Source organism: Ricinus communis, chromosome 8 (assembly GCF_019578655.1).
Source record: "Ricinus communis isolate WT05 ecotype wild-type chromosome 8, ASM1957865v1, whole genome shotgun sequence".
In the NCBI taxonomy this organism is placed as follows: domain Eukaryota; kingdom Viridiplantae; phylum Streptophyta; class Magnoliopsida; order Malpighiales; family Euphorbiaceae; genus Ricinus; species Ricinus communis.
Window position 1 is genome coordinate 15548798 of NC_063263.1, and position 14209 is coordinate 15563006.

The following is a 14209-nucleotide window of genomic DNA, read 5'->3' on the forward strand; positions in this document are numbered from 1 at the left end:
AAGAAAATATGAACAATAGTCCAATTTGTGTAATTATATGTGTAACCCATTTTGAGCTTTCATATCTCATTTAATGTTTTACATTTACTGATATGCATTAAATGGTTCAAATATGATTTTCAATAAAATTAGTTGGTAACCATTTTGCTGTTGATTGTTCACTTTCCTTCTAAATGAAAAACTTAGCATAATATATATACTTTAGTTCTAGCCTGCCACACTTTGGTAATCAAGAAAGACATACCATTCAATATCACATGGTGGTAAAGTTGCTTTGATGAAATTCCTTATCGGCCACTTTCTAATCCTATCTCCACTACTAACTTTATCTAAGCATCAAAACAAGGTTTAAAATGTATAGTCAATTTAGATCTCATTGGGTATATGGGACATTCTTTTTATATTAAATTTTTGATAGAATTATTGTATCATCCTTATCTGATTAAATAATGCATGAAATTTTCAGTTTGGATGGAGTACTTAAATAACAATAAGTCAAGAATGTAATCAAGCATGGAAAATTTTTCTTCATAGACTTGGGGGTGAGAGTCCAAATGTTATGAGTAGCTTGTGAATGATTGAAGGAAGAAGGAGAAGAAGAAGGTAGATGAGTCAATAAGCAACTTGCTGTGAAAGGTGTTAACAAGTCAAATTTTTAGGAAAGAAAAGCCAAAGGACCCTCTTAGAGACAAATTTTTCAAAGTTGATGGGCACTTTTAACATGACTTTCCATCACAGCAAGTATTGGAGAAAAGAAAAAGAAAACAAAACATTATTTCCAAAGGTGGCATTTATTTGATTAGGACTAGAGTGATTAGTTTCTCTTTTCAATTGCTATAGAAAGCAGACATAACTATAGTTATAATTTACAACCCTACTAACCAATTTTCTTTTTGTTAAATTTCTCCAGCACAAGTTGGTTGGTAGTGAAACATATTAAATCACTTTAAATGCACCATGGCAAAAGATCACCCAGAAAGGAATTTGGTTTTGATTGACAGACAATTGGTTAGATGATATCTTACTCCTTTCATGTAAAAAATTAAGAAAGAACTAAGAAGGATGAAATTGAGTGATTGAAATTTATACATATCAGACTTCAAATAAAATAGCATTAATTCAAAGGGTGCTTACTCAGTGCAATGGTTGCTTATTTATTGTATCCCAATTGCTGAATAAAATAAATAAAAGAAAGCTTCTTTTCCAGCAATTACGAGAGTAAAAAGAAAAAGAAAAGAAAAGAAAGTGCAATTGAATTTAGGGCATCAGCAAACTTTTTAGGTTGATTGAAGTCAGCTTTGTGTGTTGACTCAACAAAAGATCTATAAGGATCCTTCACCACCTTACTGTCAAAAGAGCTTCATAGGAAAGAATGAAAACAAAGTTTCAGCAATAACATAACAAGCCCCTTTTAATATGGGAATACTTGGAAGCTTCCTTTATTGGTTTGTACTCTAAATGCTACTAATGCAAAATTGGCCCCCTTATTTGTGTTTATTGTTGCTGAACAGATCATGTTTGCATTAGTAAGGTAAAGGTTTTCTGGAAAATACTTTCCTGATAAGTTGGAGACAACAAGCTTTACACTTTCCCATTAACTTCCCTTATCATTTAAAAAAGAAGATAAACCAGCTGGATCTTGGCAAGATGGTCCCCAAAGTGCTGGTAGTGAATTTTTTAGGCCTTCTTTGTAGCATATTCTGCACAAGGCAAAGGGCAAGTAAAATTCATGTCTGAATGATCTTGAACTATTTGTGCATATTGTTGGACCCCGCAGTCCACAATTTTGCTGGATTGGGCCTACTTGCCTGTTTGTTGCTCCTGTTCTCCTCATTTTACTACAACTAAGCATCCATTCTCATATGTTCACATAACAATAGAACAGGTGCAGACTACCATCTGTTCTTGCCAAGAGAACAGTTTACATGCTTCTTCCACCAAGAAAACAAATAGGAGACTGCAATAAAATTTTACGGGAATTTTGTTGTAGATTTATTATTTTCGTCATTATCATTTGAAATGACTTTAACTCCATTGTTTCTAAGGGCATTAATAATAGCCCAAATCTTCGTGCGGTTTTTAAAACCTTTTTTCTCAACCTCTTTGTTTGCATCAACATGAATTCCTCTTCCCTGTCCTTGTTCGAGTCCCTCCACCTTGAGTCGCATGGCCAACACCTCTCCAACAATTGCTGCCGCTTTGGCGTTGCATGACCGACCACACTCAAGTGTGTTCTTGATAGAATGTTCGACTGTTGATGCTGTCGCAACAATCCTTCCATTGTTTCGGTCCACAACATTTGCTGTAATGTACTTCAATGATATAAACATCCTCAACACATACCTTTTCAAAACTGTCATCTTTTTGAAACTCCTGCCATTTCATTTAACAACAAACAATATATCAGTTTTTAAATTTAGCATCTTTACCAATCAAAACAAGCAAGACATCTCAACAAAGAAGAAAGGAAAGCACAGTTTATGTTTACCACATCAGTAGCCGCTAATGGCATACTGACGACATGGTTTCTAGTTCTTGACATTTGAACATACTTCCCAAAATCCAAACATTCATCAGGGAATAAAATTCAAATCTCTACACTGCAATAAACACGTCTGTTGAGAAGCACAGGTCCTACACTTTATTCATTTCTTTAATCAATTGCAATTGTTGAAATTTACTATATCACCAGTTACCTACAATTTTAATGTGAGGTTGACCTTTATAAGTCATACAGAGACCCCCCCCCCCCCCAAAAAAAAATAAAAATCACAAAAGAGCAGTGCCTAATAGGTTGTTCAAATTGGAAGTTTACATTATTGCCAATTGAACAGTAGTCGAGGGTCTATAAAAAATCTATTTCTTGCTGTAACTCCAAATGGTAAGTACCATCTTTGAGAAATCTCAACAGACTACAAGAAACATAAAGAAAGATATATATGCAGGCATGCAAACTAACTGCAGATGGCTAACAAGGATCAGACAAATAAACATCATCAAGAACTCAACCTGTTCTGAATGAAATAGAATTTATGGAACTTCAATGGTTGTTTGCAATTATATAGGTAGCCTAGGCTGCAAGGGTCCTAAATCCCTTTCTTTATTAGGTGAAAAGAATTCTCTGCATCTTTATCTATTAATAAATGTCACTATCTACAAAATTCTGTAACCATAGGACTTTTATTTAGAAAAACTGTCAAGCTAAGTAATATAACAAGTGACAACAAACTTTTACAAAAGTTAACTTGTTTTTTGTGATCTATGATGACACAGTTAACCTTCATGACATCCAAATTATTAAAAAATTATAAGAATGCAGCAAACCGAAGGGGTGAGCATCAGTCTGTTCAAGAAAATGATTAATAAAAAGAAAACCAACATTCTCAAAATAAAGGACTGAGCTGAATTAAATCTAAGAAACCAGGCGAAATCGGTTTGATATGAGTGGTGTTTCAATTCTTTCTGGGTAACTGGGAGGTAGAGAAGAAAGGAAGGGGCAGACGTGAACTAACTTAAGAGAAAAGTCGCACAAGATGATCTAGTGGCTCTATATCCTTCTGAAGATGTAACCCAAAAAATTCTTCGGAGTAGAGAAGGATAGTCCGCATAACCGACCCCAATTAACTTGGGATTAAGGCTTAGTGAGTTGAGAAATAGAGGACATTTCCATTCCTCCATATACGGTCAGTTCCTTAGCCTCCATTCCCCAGACTTAGAAATATTCAAACAAGACAATCAGAATATGCAATTGACAACTTACTCAACATTTTTAATGTAACTCACAATAGAAAAGAGAAGATAAAATTTATTGAAAACTACATGCCAGAGGATGAACATCATGCTGCACAAGATCCATTCAGTAATCCAGACTAGTGTCAATTTGACATAAAAGAAGCGTATGAAACCTATGAAATCAATAATCACATAAATTTATATTTTTAAAATTGTATAAAATTAGTGAAATTACATTTGTAAGCTGAAATCATTGAGAAATCATACTCTTGATATTATTTCACTGGTTTAAGAACCTTAGAACCATTAAGATGCACGCAACAACACAAGATGCTAGATAGTAATTGGATATAAACATTGTTAGAACACTTCCACTTCCAAATTAAAAGAATTAATTCTTCTACTAACTGCCTCCCAAAATATAACATTCAAAAACTAAAATTTTACTAAATCTAAAAGCTATTCAGGCTTCAGATAGTCCGCAGAAGCAAAACATATAACCAATTGAATTTAAGTTAACTAAGAAAATGGAAAGAGAAATAAAGAGAGAAACATCCAATTCAAAGAATAAGTGAAGCAATCTAGAAATAGAAATGCAATGAGCATATGTTAATAGATTTCGGACTAGAATAGTCAGGGAAAGCCCTAAACTACACTTAGCAAACAAAATTTTTAATTTCCACATCTATTAGGAAAAACAGAAAAGCAATAGCAGCAAGACAGCTTCACAAAAGTTGAAGTCTCTAAACCTAAAATAGAGTAAGTTGAATCAGGAAAGCTTCTATCATCCACAGTAAATGAACAAGCAATTCACTTGTATCCCAATTACCCCCGCACACCCCTCCAGAAAACACAAAAATTGACTTACTCTGATGAAACTCACATCAACAAAGAGGAAATGCAATTAAAAGATTCCATCAACAGAATAAATGAGTCACCTCTTCTAAAATTGATTAACACAACAAAAAGATTCAAACTTTATCACAAATCAGTGTGCAAATATCATACATAAAAATGAATCAAAAGAGGGAAAAGAAAACGAAATCAGCTACTATAGAAATATAAGTTAATAAGATTCAAATATAAAAGAACCAAATCTTACCTGGTTTTAAGAGAGAGAAGGGGATTCTTTCAATTGAGGAGAGAGAGAGATAGCGGCTCTACAGTGCATAACAAACAAGAGAACAAAAAAAAGAAAAAAAACAAACGATGTCGTTTCATACTAAGCAAAGTTGTACTAAGATACGCAACTTAACATATATGTATATATATATATATATATATATATATAACACGTGTCATTCGAACTCTCTATAAATACACAAATCCCACCTTCAAAGCAAACCCTCTTTCAATAGAACCCTAACAATCGGGTTTTATTATTAAGCTGAAAAAAAACCCCGAATCCACATCGAACCCACGAAACCCTAGATCCACACACACTCTTCAGATCAAGGTCTATTTTTCTCTTACGAAAAAGTATCAATCTTCTCGATTTCTGTTTGTATAATTTTTAGCTGAATATTGCTTCTTCTTTTTTTTTAATAAAATTTTTTAGATGGTGTCCGACGCGAGCAAGAAGAAGGCAGCGCAAAAGAAGGCGGCGGCGGCAGCGAAGAGAGGCGGGAAGGCATCTGCGTCTTCTAAAGCTGCTGCTGCTGCGACGGCGGCGGCTGATAATGGAAGTGTAGACAAGTTATCGAATGGAATAGGGGCTATGCAGATTTCAGATCGAACTTGTACCGGTGTTTTATGCTCACATCCTCTCTCTAGAGATATTCGTGTAAGTCTTTTTTTAATTTTATTAGAAACTGGAAATTTGAAGCTTTTGTATGCTTGTTTGATGGTTTCTGTAGTCATGAATTTGGTGATTTGTCAAAAAAGTGAAATTTGATGATTAATGCTATATCTAGAAATACAATTAGGCAATCAATAATCTTCACCAGTGATAATTAGGTGAATTTTTTTATAGAGCAATGCGTTCCTACATTCATATGTTAGGGAAACTGAAAACTCAAAACAAAATTGAGTTAGAGCGGCGTAAGGTTTTTAAAATAGTGTCATGATCATAGCATAATGAGTCTCACTACTAGCTTATTGTTGCTAGCTTGGTGCTACCTAGACCAGTGACTAGGCGAGCGGCTCGGTCCTGTCACCAGAGCATTCTGACACCTCTTGATGCCACATTTAATTAGTAGAAACTTTCCTTGTGAATATAAGCAATTGTTCGTCCTTGTGGGCACTCCTTGGAGGGAGGTAAATATTGAGTGATAAAGAATTTCTGTATTTATATGTATGGAGTTGAGTTTCTTTTATTCCACTGGAGATGATATTGGATGATTAACTAAGTTATCTGCTAATTGCAGATTGAGTCTTTATCAGTGACTTTTCATGGACATGATCTCATTGTTGATTCTGTGCTTGAGCTCAACTATGGCAGGTTTGATAATCTTACCTTCTGACACAAATCATGTACTATTTCATATGCGAGTACTGGTTGATATTTATTTCTTTTCCCTTTAAATTATGTTGTATTTCAGACGATATGGATTACTTGGTTTAAATGGATGCGGAAAGTCAACACTGTTAACTGCAATTGGTTGCCGTGAGCTTCCAATTCCAGACCACATGGATATTTATCACCTCACCAGAGAAATTGAAGCTTCTGACATGTCTTCACTTCAGGCTGTTATTAGCTGTGATGAGGAGAGGTTGAAATTGGAGAAGGAAGTTGAGATTTTGGCAGCTCAGGTATGTGCATGTTCCGAAGAAACTTTGGTGCTCTAAAGCTTTGTGCATGTTCCTAAGAAACTTTGGTGCTCTAAAGCTCTGTGCATGAGGGATATAATAATGAGTTTCAATCGTATTGATTTGGTTTTTACATAGGATGATGGAGGTGGAGAGTCTCTTGAACGTATTTATGAGCGTTTGGAAGCTATAGATGCATCCACTGCAGAAAAACGTGCTGCTGAGATCTTGTTTGGTCTTGGTTTTAGCAAGCAGATGCAGGCAAAAAAAACTCGTGATTTTTCTGGTGGATGGAGGATGAGGATTGCATTAGCTAGGGCTCTGTTCATGAACCCTACTATCCTCTTGCTTGATGAACCTACCAATCATCTTGGTAAGTTCTACTGCATATGATACATATTTGGCTAAGGTTGACATCTTACTAGGCATCTTTTGGTTGACATTACTATTACATCTGGTTCATTTTATTTTTCTTGGGGAGCTTGATTACGATTGTGCTAGAGCTCTTTTTATACATGGACATCTGTTATTGTTGATATATTTCATTCTCTGCTTTTGCACTCTCTTTTTTTGGGACGTGTAATGTATGCCTTTCTGGTAGGTATAAGCCTGTAAAGAGTGGTGATTGTAGGGGAATCCATGAGGATTATTTGTACGACTGTGGTGGTATTTGAGTTGCTGTGCCTGGAGTAAAATATGTAAAATCTACAAATTAATGTATGATGTTGAAGTATGGTGTGTGAGTTGTTGATAGGTGGTGTATTAGATGTCGGTAGGTGCTATGTTTAGACATTTGAATTTTGTTTGCTCAAGATTGAAAAAGAATAATCTGGACAGGGTTTTCAGGGTGTTTATGAGAAATCTGAGTATAAGTGTCATGTTAATGTATTCATTTTTATGGTGACAGATTTGGAAGCCTGTGTCTGGTTGGAGGAAACTCTGAAGAAATTTGAACGCATTTTAGTGGTGGTGTCGCATTCTCAGGATTTTTTGAATGGTGTCTGCACGAATATTATACACATGCAAAACAAGACATTGAAGATCTACACTGGAAATTATGATCAATATGTTCAGACTCGTTCTGAACTGGAGGAAAATCAGATGAAACAATACAAGTGGGAGCAGGAGCAGATTGCTTCAATGAAGGAGTACATTGCCAGATTTGGACATGGTTCAGCAAAGTTGGCTCGTCAAGCACAGAGCAAGGAGAAAACCCTTGCAAAGATGGAGCGGGGTGGGCTTACGGAGAAGGTAGTTAGAGACAAGGTGCTAGTCTTCCGTTTTGTTGATGTTGGAAAGCTCCCACCACCAGTGCTTCAGTTTGTGGAAGTTGCATTTGGCTACACTCCTGAGAATATCCTCTACAGAAACCTTGATTTTGGGGTAGATTTGGACTCTAGGATTGCTTTGGTGGGGCCCAATGGTGCTGGAAAGAGCACACTGCTGAAGCTCATGACAGGGGATTTGGTTCCTGTTGATGGCATGGTTCGGCGACACAATCATTTGAGGATTGCTCAGTTTCATCAGCACTTGGCTGAGAAACTTGACTTAGACATGTCTGCCCTACATTTTATGATCAGAGAGTATCCAGGGAATGAGGAAGAAAAGATGAGAGCAGCAATTGGGAAGTTTGGCTTAACCGGCAAAGCCCAGGTGATGCCCATGAAGAATTTGTCCGACGGTCAGAGGAGCCGGGTCATTTTTGCTTGGTTGGCTTATAGGCAGCCCCACATGCTGCTGTTGGATGAACCAACGAACCATTTAGATATTGAGACAATCGACTCGCTGGCTGAGGCATTGAATGAATGGGATGGGGGTTTGGTTCTAGTTAGCCATGATTTCAGGCTTATAAATCAGGTAGCAGAAGAGATATGGGTGTGTGAAAATCAAGGTGTAACCCGATGGGAAGGCGACATCATGGACTTCAAGGAACACCTCAAGAGAAAGGCTGGATTATCTGATTAAATCAGATGAGAGGATTGATGCAAAGATTATTATTATTTTACGATCATCGTGCTGCCTTTGCCTATGGTTGTGAATTATAGTACTCTCTCTGAGTCAGAACATAAGGCAGGCGACAGCGTCATCCATATGATGTTAGCCTGGGGAGAATTAAGAAAAAGACGAAAGAGAGCAGAGATGGGGTAACAGAAAGAAAGGCTTGGTTATTGTTTCAGCTGAATGGTACCCTGCCAGGTATTAGGTAATATTTTTGTCTTGTTTTTTCTTTATTATTTATGTTTACGCATTCTTATCATTATTATATACAATGATTTGATACGAACATCTAATCTGTGTGCTTTGTTATATTCGAGTATATGTTGTACTTTGAGAACTCAAGGGGCAGGCCTAAATTCTTATGTATTACATTTGGTTCTAATTCCTGCCCACTCATTCTATGTGCTCATTCTTTAATCTGTCTCCTTTTTCATTAGAGATATCCTCCCACCTATTTTGATATGGATTAGTCCGAGTGTTATATAACTCTTATCAGTTTTTAATCTCAAAGGCAGTTTAAGTTTCTCAAAATATGATTTCAAAATCTTCAGATTATTACTTTTATAATTAATATTGAATTAAAAAAAATTATTAAGTATTAAAAGCGTTAATTTACTAATATTGATAGAAGACTTGAAATTAGATATATACTCAAAACATTATGATTAATATACGCGAATTGGTAATTGCTGCATAAAGGAGAACATTTTTTTTCTAACAATATTTAATTTTCAATTCAATAGGATCTGGGAATAATTCTATGTAATTATTAAAAATTTATCTCAATAAAATCTTATATTATATGAAATTCCATTTTTAAGAATATATCTCTAGTTATTTTATATATATATTATATTATATTAAAAATATATTATATTAAAATTTTTTTTACTATATTTTTATTTTTATTAATTTTATTGGTATAGTATGATTAATTTTTAATAGATTTTTATATTTAGTTATCATTTTATTTTACTATGATAAAGAAAATTTCACCCTTTGTTTTAAAGGATTATTAGGGCTTATATTTTCTGACATCAATAAAACTGCTCTTGACTTGCTCACAATTTGATTCTTTTTCGGATATGTCTAATTTGATTCTTCTTGAAATGTATCTTATAGAGGATTATAATCAAGATTTATTCAGTACTCTCTTATATTATTAATTATGTAATATACGAGGAAGGTAGTTTTTATAGAATTTAATAATTTGATGAACTTATGGTATTATTCTCTTCAATTTCTACCAACTGTTTTTTTAAAAATTAAAAAATTTTCAATTATTTGCCATTTGTGTAACATTAATTTTTATTTATTTATTAAATCTTACAATATTTATAGAATAATAATTAGTCTAATTAACTATTTTTTTATAATTAATTTTATTATACGATTTTTTAATTTAAATAAATTACTAAAAAAAGACCATTAATATAGAAGGGAAAAAGATACTTTTATACTCTTAACTGTAACGCCTTTATACTAATGCGTCCGTGTTCCAAACTTTTATATACAAGTGCTAATAGTACATGTTACTCATTTTCATGGTCATCCTAATTAGATTTGAGAGTGAGATTCATGTTAATGTTTAGTCGAAATATATAAAAAGTTCATTTTAAATTTAGAATAGAAAATAAAATAAAATTAAAAGAGATATTTTGGTGTTATAGAATATATTTATTTATTAACATAAAATTTTACTAAGTTAATGTCTCTAAGTTAGTACTCGCAAGTGCACGAATCTTTCCTATAATATAGGTAAGTTCACCACGAAGTTAGTCTCTTGAAAAACTATGAGGCCACTTGTTATAAATTAATTATTAATAAAAAATAATAAAAATAAATCTAAACATTTTAAATTAATATTTTTGAGAGAATAATATTCATAAAGTCAAATAATTAAACAATAAATAAATATGAAACTGGTCAAGATAGATGACAACCCTTTCTTACTTACCTAGAGGGTAATTTTCTTTTATGGCTTTTACTTCCCTTTCGCTAAGAAAATATGCAATGCAAATGTAAAATATTATGATTTAAAGTTATATATTAAAAACAGTATTTGGTTTAATTATTTATTTAGTAATTTTTTTGTTTTATTTTAAGCATAAATCTAATTAATAAGATTGTGATGTGTATTTTCCTTTAGTCATTTAAATTAATGATGCAACTAAAGTTTCTTCTACCAAAATAGATTAAAATAAAGTTGGTATCTTTAATACATTCAACCTAGGTATGTTCATAACAATTATTATTGCTAAATTAATATGATAGTTCACTAATAATAATAACTGAAATTAATAAAGATATAAAAATAAAGAAATCATTCATTAAATAAATAAATAACGAGATTCATATAAAAGTAAAAAAGTTAAACTAAACATTTATAAAAACTAACATAACATATTTAATCCAATAGTCATGGTATTAAATAAAAAAATATAAAATAATAAAATATAAGCTCCCTCTAGATTTAAAAAGAGATTGGTCTTTACTCTCTACTTTTTGGGAAGGTAACTGTAGAAAAAAGAATGGTAGTAGAAAGTAACTGTAGAAAAAATAATAGTAGTGGACATATGTGGAGAGCAGATAGAAAAAAACTCTTCTCCTCTTAGAACTAGATTTATAGATATATATATAGATGAGTCTTTTTTTAAGTAATTCTCTCTAGATATAAATATATCGATATAAATCTATCTGAAAGATAAAAATAATCATCAAATATTATCCTATAAATAATTTTTAATAATTATATAAACTAATTAAGATATTTCTTAAATTTTGTAAAATTTTGGTTAGATTTTACAAATAGTAATCTATGTATTTTAATTTTAGATTTTGACAGTAACTTTCAAAACTTCTTTATAGATAATAATTCTAAGTTACGGTCTTAACTATATAAGACAGCCTCAGTACCAATATTGGAGGAAGCACATGAGATGGCAAACATGGTAAGTAGTAGAATCAATCTTTAAAAAGTTGGGTTGGCTACAGAAAAGACAAGACAAGGCACATTCTCACTCAGATCTCTTTTCAATCATTCAGACAGTCCTAAAAAAAGTTAGCCCTTTTCACTATTTATTTAAATCTCCTTTGTTAGTTCGTTCCAGTAGTCAACTCTAGCTTCTCTTGGCGAATGCTAGATTTAATTAACCAATAACGAGTTTTATAATTGATTAATATTATATTTAATTAAAATTTATAAAATTTATTTATAATTTAAAATTGATGTGTTCCGAATGAAATTAAAGTTAATTTATAATTTTATATAATTAAATTTTAAAAATAAACAAAATTTTTAAATAACATATTAATTAATCAATATATTCTATAATACTAAAATATTTTTTAACTTTATTATTTTTATTTTTTTATATATTTTTTTAAATAAAATAAATTTCTTTATATATTTCAACCAAATATAGATTTAACAATTCAACTAATATAAATATTTGTAAAAGACTTTAGGACTTTATTATGAGAAGGGGCTAACTTGTAGGACTATTCGAGTCAATTTTAGTTATATATATATTTTTCGTTTTGTGCCGCTATACAAGTTGAACTTGAGCCATTCTAGAATGTGTCAACTCCATTTATATTGACGTAAACATTTGGTGTAATCACTCCGTGTCCATTTGGTGTAAATAATTTACAAAAAAATATTAAAAATACTATTTTTTTTAAATTTATGGTATTTTCTTTTACTTTTTTACTTTTACAAAAATATAATTTTTTAATTTTTCTCTTCAAAATTATAATTTTAGTTGTCTTTTAATTTTTCTAGTTGTTTTTAAATAAAATGATCAAAGTACAACTAAAAAATAATTAAAAAATTACGCTGTAGATTTGAAGAAAAAATTAAGAGAATAATATTCTTTTTTATATAATAAAAATAATATTTTTTTGTTAATTTCAGATCATTTTTAAAAAGTATCCAATAATTTATAAATGATGTAATTTTTGCATATTATTTTTCCTTAATAATTACCATTAGAAATGCTAAAATTCTTGTTATATATAGGCTAATGACGAAGCCCAAAATTAATCTCTCGACTCTTAGGGTGCTTAAGGCAATTGGCTTAATATATAGAGAAAATTACATGGATTATATGATTTTTTTGGTATAATATCTTTTATAAGGTAGTTTTTCTTTTTCATTTTTATTGTTTTTGACCTTTTTTTTTTGTACTGTTTCTTGTTGTCTTTTAGAAGTTTGTATCTTTTTCTTTAATAAAATTACACATCCCTCTTCTTTGTGAAATTTTATTTTCTCCTTAATAGTTTTACCCATCTACTTCTTTTCTCTTCAATTCTCTATGTACTTTCTACTTAACCAAATTATCTTTCACCATCCATTCTTGCTTCGTCTACTATAAATTGATGGAATAAAATATTTTTAAAAACATAAATTAATGGGTGTGAAGATCGATAAGATAACTATCATTATTGTTTTTTGTGCAGCAAAGATGATAACTATTATTAGTTCTTTATGCAACAAAGATGGTTGACAATATTAGGCGTAGAAAATGAATTCATAGGATTTTCTATAAAATTAAAAAGAGTGAAATGAGTTAAACCACATTCTTCCTTGTGGATTGCATCGTTGCCAAGAATAGTTGTGGACACTATACGAAGATGCTCCTGGTACTTGTGAAACACAATTAGTGTTCAGTTGGAAATATCATAAAGCAATATATTTAAGAATATGTTTGTTGCCATTAAAATGTGATTTATTATTGCTCTTTGTTATTTGTACTAATTTGGAATATATTGTAAGTTTTTGATTTGTTGATGAGTGATCGAAAGAAAATATATTGAATCTATTTGATTTATTATTAATTTCGTTTTTAGAATGTTAGAGTTTCATAATTTAATATGTGTGATTTACCTTATAGTGTTGGAGAATGTAGAAAACTAGATGGTTGCAACTAATATTTAAATATACACTTAAGGTGTTCGATGAATTTTTTAGATAGATTTTTTTGTTTACTTTTGACGATGGTTTTAATGAGTGTGATACTAATAGGTTTCATATTGTATTCAAGACAGTATATATATATTATGTATATGAATATATACCAGAATATATATATATATATATATATATATATATATAAATACTATATTATATACAATTTTAAGAAGATAAAAAATTTTGTAGCATTTTTATTTTGATATGCTGGAAATTTTTCTGTATAATAATACAAATATTATTATTTCCTTTTCATTTCTATGAAGAAATATATAGTGAAGAATGAGAAGAAAAATAAAATTATAGAACAATCAAAGGAAGAGTAAATGGATTATTATACAACTAGCAAAGAAAGGAGATGACATAGAATATTAATTCAAGACTTCATGGTTAATTATTCAATTTAATTCAATTTTTTTCTTATAATGGTGTTACCCACCATTTGTAATGGTACTACCCATGTTTGTATGTTTATCCTAAGAAATTAGTTAAACTTCTTAAATAGTGCGTGCCAAGTTTACAGGTGTATAGATAGCAAAGGTACGAGTAAAAACCAGATAACAGTTTCAGATACTATATATATATATTATATGTATATCAAATATATATGAAACATATATTAAAATCTGTAAAATAAAAATCGTTTACAATAACTTCTTACGTTTTTTTAAAGATATAAGCATAGTGAGTATATTATATATAAAAAATATATATTAAAATAAATTGAATGTATTCCATTATTTTGACTAAATATTGATA

The 14209-nt window shown here is 30.9% G+C and overlaps 2 protein-coding genes across 4 annotated transcripts; one reads left to right on the forward strand and one right to left on the reverse strand.

Annotated features, from left to right (window-relative positions):
• Positions 1-1587: 1587 nt before the first annotated feature.
• On the reverse strand, positions 1588-4985 carry LOC8275215 (50S ribosomal protein L18). 2 transcript variants are annotated; one of them, XM_015722085.2, is made up of 2 exons: positions 4835-4985; positions 1588-2373 (listed from the first exon to the last, which is right to left on the reverse strand). In XM_015722085.2, exon 2 carries the CDS (start codon positions 2358-2360, stop codon positions 1971-1973), a length of 390 nt encoding a protein of 129 aa, XP_015577571.1. In that variant the 5' UTR covers positions 2361-2373; positions 4835-4985; the 3' UTR covers positions 1588-1970. The 2 variants fall into 2 exon arrangements, with proteins under 2 accessions (XP_015577571.1, XP_025013949.1); XM_025158181.2 differs by lacking the exon at positions 4835-4985 and adding an exon at positions 3513-4635.
• A 52-nt stretch (positions 4986-5037) lies between these two features.
• LOC8275214 (ABC transporter F family member 1) lies at positions 5038-8860 on the forward strand. 2 transcript variants are annotated; one of them, XM_015722097.3, is made up of 7 exons: positions 5074-5188; positions 5291-5515; positions 5840-5988; positions 6099-6172; positions 6273-6483; positions 6619-6853; positions 7388-8860. In XM_015722097.3, exons 3-7 carry the CDS (start codon positions 5911-5913, stop codon positions 8443-8445), a joined length of 1656 nt encoding a protein of 551 aa, XP_015577583.2. In that variant the 5' UTR covers positions 5074-5188; positions 5291-5515; positions 5840-5910; the 3' UTR covers positions 8446-8860. The 2 variants fall into 2 exon arrangements, with proteins under 2 accessions (XP_002523695.2, XP_015577583.2); XM_002523649.4 differs by lacking the exon at positions 5840-5988 and having other exon boundaries at positions 5038-5188.
• Positions 8861-14209: the final 5349 nt, after the last annotated feature.